Below are 18,619 nucleotides of genomic sequence, written 5' to 3' on the forward strand. Positions count from 1 at the left end.
GTAAGGATCCCGTGGCTTCCCTGCAATGGAGAGCCTGTCTGCAGAGTGAGCTCAGAGCTGGCTGGGGCAGCTTCTGCAAGCAAGGCTCCAGCCTTTGACAGTGAGATTCTCTGCTTGGAAGATGTGACTCCTGTTGAAGGGGGCAGGGTCCCCTGACATCTACTTAATGCACACAGGTTACTGTGAAATTTATGACACCAGAGTTTTCAGTCCTGGCAGAGTGACTTAATATATATTTAAACCTAGAATAGCCAGGACATATTTCATATCCTGGTTTTCTTTTTCCTCTAGATATTGCCAGTGTTTCAGTGAGCCCGCAGGGCACATTTTCCTGAAAGACAGATAGGCTTTTTCATGTAACACCCCATTAAGTAAAGCCCTTTAGCAAGGACAAAGAGTCTCTGAAGATCCCTTTCTGGCATAGGATGTTTACAGACTGAAACACAAAGCTGGATGTTTCTCTGAAAAAGAAAAAAATTCCTAAGTTCCTGCTTAATCTGCCGACTGCCCTGAAACATTCTGTTTATTTTGGTTTGATATTCCCCAGGAAGGCTTCTGATGCTTTTTCTTTAACCTCTTGCTGATGGCTTTGTCCATAGCTCTCAAGTATTTGTTATTGTGCCAAGTATTCATACTTCAGATGTATGTATATGACAGAGGTATTGGAAAAGGGCTGCTATAGATGTGCAAGGCCCTGAGAGCTTCAAAATTAGTGAGCTGCAGATGTAGAATAGTTATATTGTGATGGATTTCTCCTCCAGCTATAGAAATAGGGGGAAATATGCACGCAGTGGAGTGTGCACACGATAGTGTGGCTTGTCAGGGAACTTCTCTACAGAGTGGCAATTTGGGGTCAAAAGTAGCGCCTTGGTGCAGTGAAGTGATTTCATCAGCCTTGTCTCTCCTCTACTTGCATATGTGGCTTAGTAAAGAGCAGCAGAAGCAGTGGGAAAAGTGTAAAGTGTGACTGACAGTTTCAATGTATTGCTTGGCTGCAGAGCTATTTGAAACAAGTTGTACAATATGGAGCTGGTGGCCATGGGATTGGTGTCTTCCTGATGGACATGTTCCATGTTCTTAGCTTCAGATCAGATTTGAACAGCTTTTTTAAAATTTTTCTCTGCCTGCCAAATTGTTCCTCCTATCAGCAGTTCGCAACTTCAGTAGAATTTATTTCTTTCCACCTACCATGCACAGGAAATTTGACTCAGAAAGATGAGATGCAAATGCTATGCAGGGTTGACCTTTTCATTTACAGGGTAACTAATTAGCTTGACAAGTAACACATTTAGTAAAATACGTATGTGTCATTAGATGATCCAGCCTACCTCTTTATGGTGGCTCCCTAAAATACATTTTACTATTGCTGCAATTAACTGCAGGCTTGCTGTAAACTACAATAAGAGCAGGACTACAGACTTAGACCAAATGCAGAGTAACTTAATGTGCAGTCTCTGATCTGGCAACCTCATAGTTACTTCTTAGTTGTGCTTTGGCACCACAATGTCGTGCTGACTGAGTACCTTTTCCAGTTCTGCCTATTTTTGCAGTAAGACAGGACACATGTGTGGCATTTAATATTAACATTAGAATAGAAATATTTTTAAAGAAAATGTTATGGAAAGATAGAATTTCTGAGGTAGACTAAACTCAGGTATCAGTCTGGACAGGGTGAACCTGGGCAACTGGCTGGTTCCTTTGGCCAAACTACAGGATGCTATTTATGCATAGATGTTGTGCTGAGGTCTGTGCAGGAGGTGTAATTTATATTGTTACTTTGTGGCAACTAAGCAAAGAAAGACATGGTCATGTTAATTTTTACCATGGGTAACAACCTGGTTAACAATTTTTACCATGGGTAACAAGCCTTCAAAAGGTCTGAGGAGAGGTAGTTGTGCCCTCCATTGAAGGAAGGGGACAGAATTGGTTTTGTAGACACAAGAAATTGAAACAAATGGCCAAGAATTTGACCTGGGTCTTCCAAGCCAACAGAAAGAAGCTGGTCTTGTTGAAAATCTAAAGCCCACTCCTGTTTGCCTTTGGGAGTTATTTATTGCCTTGAACAGATGTTCTCCACCACAGTTAACCTTGAATCCTGCATGGTTTGGGTCTGATGTAGGATGATTAGCATTCCCTAGCTCTGGACTGCAGCGTCTGGTTTTTGGTGCCACCTCACAGTATGGTGTGGCAACAGAGATAAATGGTGCCCTGCTGCAAATGGAATGCAGTGATGCTTTGCAATTCTAATGAACCCATCCTGTGCTCTTCAGTGTCCTTTAAACCTTGGCAATTAGGAAGAGTAAAGAAGGGGGAAAGTCTTACTAGAAGGGAGGCAACAGGGAAGCAGAGCCTGTGAATGCCTACAGAAAAGAGAGGAATTTAATTTCATACTGATATTTTGAATTGTCATGTTCCCTTTTCAGATATATTTTGGAAGATACTTATGTTTTTATAATAAAATATATCAGTTAACTGCTTCACTGTTTTATATGCTTTTTAATTTAATCTGGACCTGAGCCTGATGTTGCCATTACATCGTCTGCTTTGTCCCTCTTTATTTATCTTCTTCCTTGTCAACTTTTTGCCTCTTTGCCTTTAATGAAGCAGAGGTGGCAGCTTTGCAGATGGGAATCTAAATCACAGAGAAACTACGTGACTTTTTACATGACCTATGCACAGAAAATTAATAATCACTCTTATAGACAGGTGCAGGCACTACATGTAAGTACTGCAAATAGTTTAGCTATTTTGGCTGTGTTGATTTGGGGAAAGTTCAGATTTTATGAGAGAATGTTTGAGACATTAGTGCAAATTTTGTTATTTTCCTTACAGTTTTGCTGATGGTGCCTCCATTCAATGGAGGCTTTAAATACCTCTGGATTTTCTTCTGGCTACTCTTGGGTTGGATTTCTCTCCTCTACTAAAGTGCCATTGTAATGCTGCACTGGTTTTGGCTTTTGACATGGTCTCCTCATAGAACTACTTCATGCAGCTCTCTTTGTCCTCCCTGCTTGCTTTCCTTTTCCTTCATGTTAGCTTTTTTTCATTCCTAGTAGACTTTTCTCATGCTCTTCCTTTCTTCTTTCTTTTTAGCAATGTCTCCTGTTTGAAATTTAGAGCAAGTCTTCCCTGTCTTCTGAAACATTTTGCTCCTGTCCGATATTCAATTTGTTTTTTCTCCTCCTAGGAGCAGATGCTAGTCTGGGCTGAGATCATCCGCCAAAAGATTGCTTTGGTAATTGCTATGACAGAGAAGTTGTTTGTTTGTTTGTTTGTTTTCCATTCTGGTTTTGCTTTCTATTTTGTCCTTTCTGCATTGGGCTGATCATTCTCAGTGAGCTCAGCAAGGTCACTGATGTCACTGACAGGCTTGTACAGAAGGATGTCCTAAATTATCCATTTGAGGCATACAACAAAATGTGGGATGTCTATTGACAACTCTTAAGATTTTGTAAATACCAGCACTTTAGATGAAGCCTTATTATTGCTAGTTATCAGAACAAGAAGACTGCTTACCATGTTTTACTTATGTAACTGCATCAGGCCTTACATGCATACAGAAGTAGTCTGTGGGTAAATTGTAACCTTACTTAGCAGCATAAGGGGTCAGGAACTGGCTAAGACAATTTAAAATCAGGTTGCACCTATGGGTGTCATTGCTGAATTTTTAAAAGCGGGTTGATGATGTCTGAAAGCCTTGTTAGCAGATATCTTTGAGAAGTGAGAAGGATGTTGAGGTGCCATGAGGTGAATGAACGGCAAATATCTTTCAAGATACGTGAAAAAGGAGAGCAAGGACAATACAGACCTGTCAACTTCTTCAAAAGCCAGATGAATGATAATTGATGCTAGAGGCAAAATCTTATTTTGTTGGGATGTAAAAGGTTTTTGTATCGAGTGTGAGTTAAAAGTTAACAGATAAAGTCTGGCTGAGATACAGCTCTTCCCAGAAATATCTTGTGGCTCTGAAGGATAGAAATATCTTGGGGGATACAAATGATACAGAACAGGCCAGAACCTTCAGCCACAACCTTCTTCTTCTTCCAGAGGAAAAAACCTTCCTTTACTCATATGTTCATTGCAATACCTGGCATTTAGGTGTGCAATTGCAACATTTTTTCCATATACCAAAGTGTTTAAACTAAAATTTAGCCCAGGTTCTTGGAGGTGAGAATTTAGCAATCAGCAAATGTACCGCTTTGCAGATGTGGCTAATTGTGTGACCCATGACTAAAGCACCATTTTGAGAGTGTGAATTGATTTCATAGATCTTTTCTCATTTTGCCTCATAAAAGGCAGTAATGAAAGAAGTGTCCTTGGGCCTACGAGAGTCAGAGGAATCTGTGGTATATCACCACCATTGGACAAATTTGTTCTCAGCCCAGCCTACAAACCTTAGTGTCTGATAGGTAGCCAAATACTGGCATCTTTCTTTTGTGCTATCCATAGCCAAAAGCCCCCATCAGTGAACTGATCCTACCAGAGCAAATACTCCTGTTAGAATGGAGAAGAGCTGAAGTTTTGGTCTTACACCTCTGCTACAGGTCAAATAAATCACCCTGAATTTTCAGTACAATGACAGTGACAGCTCAGAAAAGCAATTCATTAAAGACAATTGCATTTTACCAAATAACTGTTGTCCAAAATAAAACAAAGGGTTGACTGAAGAAAGAAAGGAATCTAAAATAGTGTCGGAATAGATTGTCCTTTCCAGATCAAATTATTTTCTGGTATTTGCAGCACTGCTTTTGGGAAGTCTGCAGTGCTCTGGGTAAGCACCACCACTGGCCAGTTACCCATCTCATCCTCTGCAGCACTGAGGGGGAAGATGGTTTAGCAGAAATCACCTTTACCTCCATCTCTCACCCATGGGGCAGATGGAGTGTCTGAGGCCTTGATACTGCCTCTGCAAAGAGAGAAGGAGCTAGAGACATATTCAGCCCTACCAGCTTTAACTGTTCACATTTTGCACCATCTGCAGAACAGGAGAAAAGGCAGATTAAGTATCCTTGACTAGTAATCCCAAGGTCATGCAACAATATACTGTGTATTAACCTGTGCAGGTGATAGTGATACAGACTGATTCTTGTGACATATTTATTATATTTAATGAGCTTTTAAAAGAGTGAGAGACAGTAGATTTAGTTATCTAAGCTAAATGTATGGAAGCATATACAATGCATTATGCATTTAGTTGTTTCTGTAGCAAGAATTTAATGAAGTTATGGCACTTGAGAATCTCTGCTCGATTGCAGAATACTTATATGCAGAATTTGGGTACTGGAGGAAATGACACCATACTTAAGTTCCAGAGTTCCTTTACACATTCATATAGCAGCCTGACACTGTGTACAACACTCGACAAGTTGTGTACCAATCTCTGCCAAGTAGACTCTGCTCCACAAAATATGCACAACGCCAACACTGGAAAAGGAAGAGTGGCCACTGCATTTTAGGCATAACCTCTTCTTCCTTGCTCCTATATGGATCAGAGGGCTGGTCATGGTATAATTAACTTGCTTTTTCTTGCTTCTTGGCTAAAATATCTGCATTCCTTTGGATAGTCATTTGATAAATCTATTAATAACTTTTTCACTGCCTTTCTGAAGTAATTTGGCTAATGTGCAGAGCTGAACTTACAGCCAAGTCTGAAAGGCTTTTTTCCCCATTTAGAAATTGCAACTGTTCCTTATGTGCAGCAATAGTTTTCCCTTTGAAGAGAGTGAGATGGCTCTATTAGAAGAGCTTATGGTTTTTGGATATATCTCTTGGGTACTTTTACACAGAAAATGATCACATTGAAGTACTTATGAAAGGGAAACCCTTTTACCTGTTTTGAAGCTGGCATGGTGCACATCAGGTAGGTCTGGATGCCTGTGCTTTGTGTGCCTTTGCAGTGCCCTTCTCAGTAGGACAGGACAGCTTTGAGCACCATTAGAGGCATCCCTGCCTCCTTGTTATGGCTGTACCAACTTTGATCCTCAGCCTGGGAAGATGAAAAACCAGACAATGTCAACAACTGCAGTGGCTTTTTGTTAATTGTCAGACTGGATCCAAGAGAGAAGCACTTTTGTTGGGATTGTATCAGGACGTTGCCTCACACAAATGGGATGGGGGCAGCCTGGGCATGTGAGGGACAGCTTTGCCCCAGGCTGCCCTGTGGCTTTCTGTGGCAACGTGGTGGCAGAACCAGCTTGTTGGGGTTGGTGCTGGGGATGAGCCAGTGGCATTAAGGCAGCAGGCAAGAGGCTGCATGCAGCACCCACTTCAAGCTGGCATTTCTGTCTGGTCTGCAAGACAGGCAGCCTTGGTCCTGTCAGGCAGGGTGCATGCACAGCTGCCCATGGGGGGAAGGGTTGTCTGACAAACAGCAAGGCTGGTGCAAGGTTAATTGGAATATTTTCCCATAAATATTCTTTAAACGTAAGTGATTGTGATGAAATCATAAAAGTAATTGGCTCTTGTAACTCCTTTTTTGAAAACAAATTAAGCCTAAAAACATGTAGAGACCTCCTTCCTTTCCAGAATATTATTGAAAATTAATAGACCATCTGAGCCTGCAGTACCATAAAGTCTGCATCCTTTTTATTTTTTTCCCTTGTACCTTCAGATTCATCTCCAGCAGCTCTCCATCTGTTTGCAGGCTGTTTTCTAAACCAGTGTGATGCCTCAGGTGCAGGAGAGAGAGACAATAATTAACAATGTGGCCTACAGCATCTTGGGGAACAATTAATTTTAGTGAATGGACAAGGGGAAGAAGTGGGAAGGTAAGCTTTGCTCATTTGTCTGCTTGTGCATTCACAGCTGGGCATATTGGATAGATGAACATACAGATATGTATATTCCTCTCCCAAAAAAGACTATTTTCAGCGTTCCAACTTTCACTCTTTCGCAGTGGCTGTTGTGCACAGAAGCTACTTGAAAATGACAGTGCCATCTGCACTGAGGAGATTAGGGGGTGTCAAGGAATACTCTTTTTCACTTCTCTCATTCCTGCTTCTCTCCATCCTGTCCCTGGAAAAATCCCAGCTTTTAACCTGTCAAAATAGTTTTAAAGCTGGTCTCTGATGTATAGAAACCTGTGAGACAGAACCATGACAGCTATGTACTGTCAAAGGAGTATGACTGCTCAAAAAAAAGAAAATCCAATACAGCTGAATAAAACAACAGGCAAATGTAGGAGTCTGCAGTAGCATGTGGGGTAGTTCTTTCATGCATATGAAAGATACATTGATCAGAGAATACTAAATTTAGATATAGGAAGACCATTTGACTGGTTTATACTTGGAGAGATTATAAAGTGTATGTGCAGAACTGAAAATTAAAGATCTGCACATCTGCAGAGAGGTTAAAAATGAAAACCGTACGATGAATTAGGGCTTTTTCCTGCAAATGTATGTCCTGAAATTAGAAAACTGAATCCATTTATAAGCTCTTAAATGCAAGTGGCCTCATTTCCAATGTGCTAAGCAGCCGCTGCTCTGCCTGTTCCTGTTATTAACACTGGCTCCATTCTGGAAAACAGCTGGCAGGAAGGAGATCCTATAGGATCTCCTCTGACACGTCTAGTTGGCAAATAACCACTTCCAGCTGCAGGACCTACGTGCCACGTGAGTACAGCTGGAGATATGGGGAAGTGCTGCTGAGCTTTCTGGTTGTGTAATCTCCAGGTAGGAATCCAGCAGAGATGCTGAGGGAGGAACCCCACCAAACTTGACTCCTTTACTCCTTTTTCACATCCCTCTGTCCCTTCCTCTTCACACACTGGTGCCCATGCTGAATGCAGAGACTGTTTGAAGCAGCAGAAGAAAGTTGCTGTGTGGTTTTTGAGAGTGAGATATCACAGATGTGACTGCTGAGTTCTAAGTGAGGCATGGAAAACTGAGGTATTTCAAGACTGGTTCATCTCACAAGTGCATGGTCACATTTGGAAAACAGCTGTACTAATAACAGGCACCTGAAAGCTTCATCATGAGCCTAAATTTAGGTGGTTTCTAAACACCTGACTTTATTCTGGAATTTTGTAATTTAACAAGTGTGTGTGCAGTAGAGAGGAAACAATGTGCCCCACTGGAAAGGTAGCAGTGCATTCGTCCCTTCAGAGAACAAACTCATTTGCCCTTTCCCTTTTAAGTCTGCTTATTCAAACAATTAAGTAAACTTAAAAGGCATCTCCTCTGAGCTACTTTCATGTTTCCAGGCAGTAACATAAATGAGGATCAGCAATCTAATGCAGAACTGATTTGAACATGTTTGCATGTTATTAGGAAGCTAAAAGGTTTATTCATGCCTGTAGCTCTGTATGTATGTAGAAATAGCTGCATGAAGGAGGCTCCTGTTGGCTGACTGCTCCTTGTGCAAAAAGAACCCCCAAACTTGGGCATTTTCCTCTTCCAAATGTGCAGGCTATGACAGCAAGGAGGACTACAGAGTCTTTCAGGACATAAAGGCTGTCATTTGTGCATCCAAGAAAGGACTGTACTGGAAAGGTAGAAGTGTTTTTAATAAGGAAATTACATGCTGGGAAAGAATGGGAACTCCTCTGGAATGTGCAGAGTGGATTATGTTAATGTCTGCACATCAACTTTGCCCTCTTGATTCACTTCATGCTGCATCAATTATACTGTAACTTTTCAAACTGCTGTCTCTAAGTAGCATTGTTAACTATAGCCAAAGGTTGGGAAAAGATCATCCTTTTAAAATTTGATTGCTTGCTCACCAGGAAAGCAACAAGAAGGGGAAGAAACGTATTACTAGGTCATGTAGAAAAATAGAATTCCATCTATTTTCACTTCTAAATAAAATAAAATAAAATAAAATCCCCAGAAATTCTCATTTTTGACAATATAAAATATTGCAATGTAAAATATAATTTTGGTTGTAATATATGCATTATATTGCACAGAAGTATAAATATGTATCATACAGAAGCTCTTTGCCAAAATGCACCATTTCACTCCCTTAAATGTGCTTACTCAAAACCAATTTTATATGGGGAAAATCATAAAAATCCATAGATTCCCATGAATTTTCTCAAACTGCTCAAGCTGCTAACTCTAGTGGAAGATGTTCAAACATTTCCAACTTGTCATAAGTTCCACAGGCTTATTTTGCTTTAAAATGTAGTTTTGCATGCCTTGGTTTGTATTACTCCTTTTTTGCATTATGAATAGAAATGAGTTTATGACCTGAAAAAGAAAGCAAATGGTAGTGTAGGGACCTTTTCCATAATGAAGAGAGTAGGGCATAGAGCAGACAAAGCAACTCCCAGTGTGTGAGCTTTGCACAGCTGTAACTTCTGTGATTCACTGATGTTTCTTTCAGTTCTTTCAGTTCTTGGTCAAATGGCTGCTGAACATAAAGGGTGAGATGCTCTTAACTCAAACTTTTAAGAGACTTGTTAGCAAAGCAAGTGTCTTTCTCTTTCATATCACTGGGGGTAATTTTACTGCCTAGAAGAATATCAGTCTTCCATGATCCGAGGAAACCTTCCTCAGAGTTAAGTATTCACTTGTATGATTATATGCAGACAAGGTTCTGACCTTCTGATATTAAAAATAACATAAAAACAGCTGCACACATTACCCCAGTGAGTAAAGTGTGAGAAGGAAGAAAAGGCATAGTGGGAGTGAAATCCTCAAAAGATTTACTAGGGAAAAAAAATCCTTACTGGAAAAAGCATGCAATCATTAGTAATCAAAGAAGAAACTAATATAAAGAAAACAGTACGAAGGTAGCTGTTGAAAAATTAGAATTTGGACATAGGGGAGAGCAACATGGAAAGAAGTCTCCTCCCCGAGTGACGACAATCGACCTAAACAGGGAACTGATGACAAGACAAGGATTCTCCTTCTGAGAGGTGAGACTTGGGTGAATCTGTTTTCAGATGTCTCTGTGTGTGCCCCAAAGACAGAACAGACAAAAATCCCCAAGCAAAATCAAAAACAATGACAACAAAAAACAGATGGGAGGAGAAATTCTCATGAAAAATCATTATATAATTTATTATTTCATTGAAATTGTATGAGCCCAAGGAATTCCAAGACTGTTTGGTCCTGAAATAACAAGGCACAGAAGAAGGAATAATCTTGTAGCAATACTGGAAATGTTCATAAATTATTTTGAATGTGCCTTGTTGAAATAGTCTTGGTTTCAGAGAGAACTGGTTCCTTAGTCCTGTGTAACGATGAGCCTGGCCTACAGCAGTAAGAAAGGAGGAAATTAAATGAATTATAAAATGAAATTCAAAGTAACACTAGTAAGAAAGATGGGGTTTTTTTCAGTGCTTGTGTCCTTCCTCCTTCTGGCATTCCATGATGGTATGATAAAGCTCCTATATATGGAGCAAAAATTAAGGAGAAGAATATTAATAAGAAGATAGATTCTTCCTCCTGCCTATTTGCTGTCAATGATAGACCTTTTCTTTTATACCACTGCCTAAGAATGTCTCACAGTTCTGTATTCCCTGTCTGCTGGCCTACAGTGGTTTCTTAGCCATGCTATGCATATTTTAGCTCATTTAATCTTTCCTTTGAAGTCATTCCCTCCAGCTCTTTGTCATTTGCCTTGCTTTTGTCTGGATCCCTTCCAGTTCATCCTGGCATGAAGGTAGACACATGGCAGTGTTTGGGGTGTGCTTTCAAGAATATGCCATCAGGAAGGGCTGCCCAGCCCCTGCCATCTCCCAGGAGGACTTGGTAAACCCATGGGATCCCCACTGGGGTCCTGGTGCTCTCCTGCTCCTAAACTCTGTATTACAGACTGCACACAGTGGAGCTCCTGATAAAAGTGCAATTTGCACTAGCTGTTAGTTTGGGCTTATTTTTTTTTGTTGTTACTGGATGCCACAATCCCAGTTCTGACTCTTCCTCCTGTGTATGCTGCTCAGATCTTTTTCAGCCTTGCTACCTTTCTGTTCCCTTTCTCCCATGGAGTATCTGTCCTGCAGTGTATGATTCATCAGATTTGCTCCTCTGCATTTTTACAGTTTGGATCTCCTTCAGTGTTTCTAGACAATTTCATGAGGCTCCTTAGTGCATTGCCTTAGGTATTTGTGTTTCTCCTCTGTGGGCTCCTTCCATGAACTAAGAAATTGTTTTTTGTCTGGATTTTATGACATCAAGCCACATAGTGATGCCCACATTACAAACAGCAGATTTTGGCTCAGTGTGCTGCTCTTTTTGAATGTCCCAAGTCTCTCTCCAGAGCCTTAGTCAAGAAGACAGGCTGTGTGGATTCTCAATGTTTTTCCCTGCTCTGCTTCTCATTTGGAACTCAAATTAACTAACAATTCTTTCCAGTACTTTTTGACCTCCAGTGATGCTTAAAAAGTGGGTTCTGCAGCCTTGAATGTGAGAATATAAATACTGGAGGTCTTTTAGATTGCTTTTTAAATGTCTGCTCAAGACTGGGCATTACCAGAGGGGTCCAGGAGAACTCCATGGAGTATGTGCTAGGGGCTGGTCAGGGATCTCCACAGCCCCCAAACAGCATGGGTTGCCTGTGTTTAGGCATCTGAATCCCAGGCAGGTGTCCAAATTAACTCTTCCTAAGGTGCAGAGGAGAACGTAAGTGGCCCGAAGTTTAGAATCCGACTAGCTGAGGGCGAAAGGCCGATGCCCCTCTGCAATTCCTGGCCAGCACCCTTCGGCGTCTGATGGCCTCGGGCTGTGCTGGCTGCGGACTGGCGTACCTCGCTGGTATATGAGAGGAACGGAGCTGACCATTTCCCGGGGGTTAAACATCGGTTTATTGAAGGTGATGCCAGATCCAAAAACACCGGGAAACCAGCCGGGAAAAAGTTGTGTTTTTTTTCTCATAGGGGGTGAAAACAGGATTATAAAGGAGGGAGGTGGGTACAGGCGGAGCCAATCGGGAAAGGTGAGGGGATGAACTTCACAGAACTGACACTCCATGGAGACCAATAATCAAAAGGTAAAGGAGGTGTCCTGGGACCCCAGCCAACCACCATCTCTAGAGAGGAGAAGGTTCTCGAAACCTGGGAGGAGGAAGGGAGTGATCGACTGGACAGGGAGGAAACAACTTTCACTTATAAGGGAAACCAGGGGAGGAGCAATTACATATCGGCAACTATGAATAGCGGTTGCTATAGCAACTTAGCTGGCAGGCTAACGGTGGCGGGAAAGAAGGGGGAATGAAACCATTTTACACATAACAGGGGAGAACAATACATAAATTGGGGGAATAACACAAGAAACTTAACAACACACTACCACACTAAGGAGCTCCTTAGCATTTGCTAACTAAAAATAGGATTTAGGCATTTGTGAATGCCTACATGTAAATGTCTTCGCATCAAACTGAATTCTTTCTATGATGTCAAATGTGTAACTCAACAGAAATTATCATGACAAGATAGAAAAAGATACAACCACATCCAGATTTGATCTGTTTAATTTTTTAAAATTTTCTTGTTCAGATACCTGCACTAATTGCCTCCCATTAATTAGCTTCATCATTGTTACTTTCCAGACTTTGAGCAAGCAAAGATAACTGAGCAGCTCCTTGATATCATCTCTAGTTCTGCACCTGGTATTATGTGCAGCAGTGTCACCAAGAAGCAGAGCTTTTGATAGATCTGTCATGTTGGGAATATGGCAAAGGCTGCTTTTCTGAGGAGCAGGGCACAGAGCTCAGCAGGATGGATAAATGCAGGCCTGGTTCTACTGCTGTTAGAGAATCAGCTGCTGCAGTACTCCCTGACCATGCTCTGCTGGGGCCATATTCTGCAGAGCTGTAGCCATTCCCTGAGTAGCTAGAGATGAGTTTTGTTATAGCAATGATAGTGAGGCTGATTAATGTAATGCCAGTCAGAGTCCAGTCTATTTCTGTAATTCCCAGATAGCATCTTTTAAAATAAAATGAGCTCCTGCTTCTGTCTGAATGCTGCTAAGCCTCGAAAAATACAGAAGAGTTTATGAACCTCAGGATCATCTGTCCTTTCTCCATGTGTTCTTAGCAGTTATTCCCTATCTGCCCCTCAATTTCACTGCACCTGTGCTCCCTGTCCTTCCCTTCCCTACCCAGCCTGGAGGATGCAGTGGTGGATGTGGCAGGATGACCTGCCACTTCTATTTGTATGGCAGAGCCAGTATCTTTGTCCTCTTTGGCCAGTCAATTCTTGCATGCAGAAGCAGATCTTAAACCAGCAGTCACCAGGTGTTATTGGAGAAATGCTGGGGCCTGTAATTTTGAAAGGACACCAGTAAAAATGGTTAATGAATACTTTTTACATATGGGAAAGACTATTCCTATCTAGCAACAAAGACAAAATTTGCTCAGAGGCAGAAGATCAGTGCAATGGGAATGAAACATCTAATTATAGCTTAAGAAACTAAGATAATTTTTGCTGGTTTGCTGGGATAGATTTCAGGAATAAATTTCATCTGGGAACAGCAAGACTGGGCAAGTCTCCTATGGCCAGGGCTAATGGAACATGAGGCAGGGCTAGCCAAAAGTATGGAACAGCACATTTTCTTTGTGGCAAACTAATGTGCTGTGGTGTGCAAATTGATGTGTAGCTCTACCTACTCTGCAAGTGTCTAGCTTTCAGACAATCTACATCCAATGTCCAGGCAGATGACTGCAGACAGATGGGGTTTGCCTTTCTCTGCATTTCTTCAGACAGGTATACCACTTTCTCATTTATTTTTTTCTTTTTCACATCATGTTTCCCGGAGTTTTTTTGAGCAATGAACTGAATATCTAATTATTAGGCAACTGTAAAACCACTGAAAAGGAAACAGTGAAGGATCTAGTAATAATGTGAATGCAGGCATAGATGCCTCTGTTGGAAAGATGTGCTTCAATTTCAGCCTTTGTGAATGACAATTTAATTGCTGTGTCTCTGCATTTGTGCTCCATTCACTACAAAGGAAATAAGTGGGAATTGAAACACGGGAATAGACGCACTGGTCATAACTGAACTATACTGAAATGCTGTGTACAAGCTGATGATTTTATAATGGGCCCATCTGCCCACCTCAAAAAACCACTACAGAGATTGACAGGATTTGCAGCCTCTGTTGTTCTTGTTCCATCTTCAGAATGGCAAAAGGTGTTGAGTTTTGGAGTTTAGATGCACAGATCTTCATAATTTAGTTTCTTCTTGTGCTCTGTGGATAAGTCTTAAATAATTTTCTCTTGCTTTTTTTCCTGGTCTCTCACTGGCATGTATTTTTTCCCCCTAGTACTGAAAGCCGGTTTTGCATCTGTTACGGTTCCTCTGTATAAGTAAGGCTCTTCTTATACTTTATCCAATACTTTATCCACTTAGCAGAACCAGAAAGTTTAACAGACATTTTCATGAACCTCTCTTTTTTTTTTTTTTTCTAGAAGTTCTAGTGGTTTTGACACTGCATCTTTCAAAAGATGTTAAGTATTCATCATGAAGTCTCTCTGTACAGAATATACCAAGTTCTCTTGCAGTGTAATGATAAAGTGGTCTAAGCTTTCCACTCTTGCTGTAGATAATGCATGTCTTGGGATCTTCTGTTACTGTGTAAATATTTTGCACTTTTGAAATAAGGTAAGTAATTCCTCAGTGTATGAGTCTTCTGTAAGATGAGGATGATCAGTTCTCCTCATGGGATGTGGATTGTTCATTTGCCCCACAGTTACTTATTTCAGCCTTAACTCCCAACCAGTCCTCATGATCTTTGGCAATTTCACCCACCTCTCATAAGCAACTTCTTCTGTTCCCTGCATCTACATATCTAGGCTTGAAATAACTCCTGCTTTGCCACCAGCAGGTTCCTTCACTGGAAAAGCAAAAGTGCAGGCAGTTTTCCCAGACTGGATTAAACTCTGTACCCACCTCTCAGCAATAATGCATTCTCTGAAAAGTTTTTCAGTGCCATCACTTCTGTTTCTGTGTAAGCAGATTTCTGATGTCTGCATGTTTATACACCTGACTGGCCCATCAGACTCTGTTAAGTTTGGTTTACATAGTGCTGCTTTGTTCATGGCTCTGTAGTACCACCTTATCCCTTATCAAGTAAAGGCTTTTTTATTCCAGTTGCTTTCTCTCTGCCTTGAGAACAAGATTTTCTGTGAAAATTTTGTCTTTTTTCCTATCCTCATTTTATATTCTCCAAATAAAGAGAAAGCAAGCAAAGCAAATACACACTGAATCTCCAAAGCATTGCAAATTGATCTTGTGTTGTCAGAGAATAGCTATGATTTAAGTTAAATGACAGGCAGGCAGAAGTTCTGCCTCAGCTTTGTTATTCTGAAGAACTCCTGGGAGGACCTTCCATGTTCAGATATTCCATTTTACCATTTGCTTCTCACTTTCTTACAACTTCCTAGGGTCAGTCCTGTGCTGCTGCCTGGTGAAAGATGCCTCTTACAGAGAGGTTCTTGGATTACCAGCTCCCAGGCTGGCCCTGGCACTAAAGTGGAATGCACCCTGCTGCCTTACAGGTACCACAGAGGATTGTATTGGTGTGGTGGGCTTTGCTAGAGCACTCCAGGGTCATCCTCTTAAAGCTTGCTATGCCACACACATATCAAACCAAAGTGAACTGTGCATTTGCAATATCAAAATTGAGTAATAGGTCGCAGCTTTATAAAAATGTAGCCAGTGGGAACTCAGGAAACTCAAGACTGGTTCTATCCTTGTATCAAATCCAGAAAAGCCTGTGAAACACGTCTCTTGGCAAGGTATAAAAGTGGATCTACTGTGTATGGGCAAGGACTTGAATATGGTCTACACAGCATGTCCTCAAAGTCCTGGCTGGTAGAAAACCCCTGGCCCTGGTGTGCCAGGGTCTCCATCTGTTTCCATTCAGAATCAAAGGCTTTGCCATCCAGCTCATATATTTCCTAATCCCTCCCAGCGTATCACTGGCTTCCACCCACTATGAAAATTATGTTGTTCCTCAGTAGAGACAGGTGCAATTATTCCCTGCTTTGATCATAAACAGAATCAGATAATGGCTGCTTTCGTGCTTAAATTAGACATCTAAATTTAGTGCCTCTAAAAGCAGGAAATTCTTTTCCACAAGGCTTAGTGGTATTTTTTCTCTTATGGATGACATAGTTCATGTAAGTGCGATTTGCATAATTACATAACTATGAAATTTGTATGTGCTACATACTACTTTGCACTTGTTTGAGACTGTGTTAACAACTAAACTTCCCTGAGGGGATACAGGGTTCAGGGGTGACATTCCCTTGAACTCTGTCCTAGGGAGCACTAATCTTTATCTGGCTGCATGGAAACTGCTGTAACTCCTCTTGTTTATTATCCTCAAGCAAAATGAATAAAATCACCAAATGATATAGATAAGTCTAAGGTCATAGAAGCAGAGCTTATACTTGACTTAAAATGTCCTGTACAACTTTTATAGTTTGATTTCAAATTTAAATTTAAAATATTTTAACAAATCTAGGTACTTGACATTGAAGTTAACACCATTACTGTTGTAGGAGGTTTTGTATTATTGAGACTGACTGTCCTTGAGAAGCACTTCAGTAAGAGTGCATAACTTAACTCCAGATGGAAATCCCTAATTGCCAAATGTGTGGACAAATACACTTAGCTTTTGTGAAGAGCATACATAGGGAGGTGATGTTGCTGAATGGATAAACAGCAGCAAGGCCAAGTCATGAACAGAAAGGGGATTTCCACTCTCATATCACAATGTTGTGGTCCCTAAGCCAGTGGCCTTACAGTCTAAAATAAAGACAAAAGGGAGATATTTCTTTTTGGAGGTTTTCATGCAAGCCAGTGAATGTGATGTGACATAAGCCGTGTTATTCTAATGACACACACCAGTCTGGTTTGAAATGTCTTTGGTGTTTTTGTAGGATAATATTAGGTTAATTGCTATTTGGGAAAGATCACATTAAATTTCTCTGTGGTTTAGTAGTTAGATAATTTATGATCTCACTTGTACATCAGAGGCTCAAAAGCACTTGACTGGGAAACCCACTGTCCACTGAGACTGAAATTTTTTTCCTTATGAGGAATGGAAAGGAATTTTTGGTGCTTACTGTGGGCCTCTGGAGGCTGTACCTACACATGCAAGAAATTCAGTGCCATAGGAAGAGATCCAGCCAGTGTTGAGGACTCGTTGAGAACATTTTTTTTCCCATTTCAGGTGAGTTTTACTTCAAACTAGTTCTGCTCTGGTTCAAAGGACAAAATGGTCATAGCAGCTGGAGGACAGTAAATGTGTTCCTCAATCCCATTCTCCAGTTTGTTTTAATTTGAAAAGAAGCTGGTTAATTGTAAAAGTATCCTCTGAGGCCCTTCCATCATATGAATCAAAGCATTCTAAGTGGCAGCAACTGCACAATCTGCCTTCAAAAGCACGTTCATGATCTGAACTAAAGCACAAACGTAGGCATACTCTGTACTAAAATAAACACAGCTGCACTAAAAGGATTCATTTTATGTCAGAGTCCTATAAATTGGGATTTGGCAATAAAGTCCTTAGTAAGCCTGAAATATGGCAACTTGCCCCACAGGCACTTCAATATAAATGTCTGGATTTGTTATTTTATTGCTTTTAATATTTTGCAGATTGCTGAAAAAATAAACTTAGAACATCCTGATCTAATTTACTAATTGCATGAAAAATCAGCTGTAATAAACTATGTAATTATACAGGGAAATGGTGATTTCTGTCCAAGCATATTTTGCACCCATAACTCCTTTTTCTGTAATATTCCCATTTCAGATTCTGCTGAGGTTTTATAGCATGCTGTAGGTTTACTGAACTGCCTGCTTACTGAACAATCAGAATATTTGCACATATGCAACATTTAAGGAAATATAAATTCATTTCTGCTGACTCTTTTTCCAAGAGCAAATCTAAGTCAGCTTGCTGTTCCATGTCAGTGTGGCAGTTTAATACCTTTTTTGCTTAATGTAACCAGCTTGCTATAAAAAAAAAGGAAGTAATTGAACACTAACAGATTTTTTTTTTCCGAATCTTTCATCACAATTTCTATAAATCAATGTAAAAGTAGGGGGATAAAAATTATCACGGGCTGGAAATTACCTTGATTGAAATGTAAGGCTCATCTAGAGGTGCTGGAGCTAGAGCAGTGAAATGCAGTTCCAATGAAAAGTTACAGATTGGAGATGCAATGGTGTGGGACCACCTGCTTGGGGAATGGCCTTACTTTTGTCTACGTAGATAAAAAGGTCATTGAGTTCCTGAACTCAATAGAGATAAAAACAGATTCTGTCTCATCAGGTCTCAAGAGAAAAACAAACACTTTGAAACTACTCTCCTTAGGATATAACATTATAACTGAGTTTCCTATCACAGGAAAATTTACCCTCTCATTTGCAGACATAGGAAGGAAGGAATAGCTAACCAATTAAGAAACTAATGGTCTTGAGCTAATTACTTAGCAAAGTTTGTTGGCATGCAAGAACCACAAGTTTAAGCTTCCCTTCTTGTCATGGCAGTTTTCTCGGGGGATTCCACTCTTCTGGCCCGGGTTAATTGGTCCATCTCAGTTCAGGAAAAAAATTTAAATTCTTGTTTTCAAGAAGGGATGTTTGTCTAGTCTCCAGACTCCCCTGAATCTTAGAAACCATGCCTAAAGCTGGTCTGTTTCTAAGAATGGCAGTGTTCAT

At 40.6% G+C, this 18,619-nt stretch overlaps 1 protein-coding gene across 47 annotated transcripts in view; it reads left to right on the top strand.

Annotated features, from left to right (window-relative positions):
* LOC102072464 (uncharacterized) overlaps positions 1-18,619 on the top strand; it is a 430,853-nt gene that overhangs the window by 138,470 nt on the left and 273,764 nt on the right. For 27 of the 47 annotated variants that reach the window (XR_003379650.2, XR_012578865.1, XR_012578888.1 and 24 more), the window contains exon 3: positions 6,644-6,767. The exons of 15 other annotated variants lie outside the window; for them this stretch is intronic. Coding sequence is in view for 2 of the 32 variants with exons in the window: in XM_074534625.1 (XP_074390726.1) it covers positions 6,702-6,767 (66 nt within the window). In the remaining 30 variants the exon portion in view is untranslated. Of the gene's footprint in view, positions 1-3,187; positions 3,236-6,610; positions 6,768-8,405; positions 9,261-18,619 lie in introns of those variants that run through there. 5 more of the 47 variants (XR_012578895.1, XR_012578879.1, XR_003379649.2 and 2 more) reach the window with 3 other exon arrangements.

The sequence above is a fragment of the Zonotrichia albicollis genome, chromosome 2 (assembly GCF_047830755.1).
Source record: "Zonotrichia albicollis isolate bZonAlb1 chromosome 2, bZonAlb1.hap1, whole genome shotgun sequence".
Lineage (NCBI taxonomy): Eukaryota > Metazoa > Chordata > Aves > Passeriformes > Passerellidae > Zonotrichia > Zonotrichia albicollis.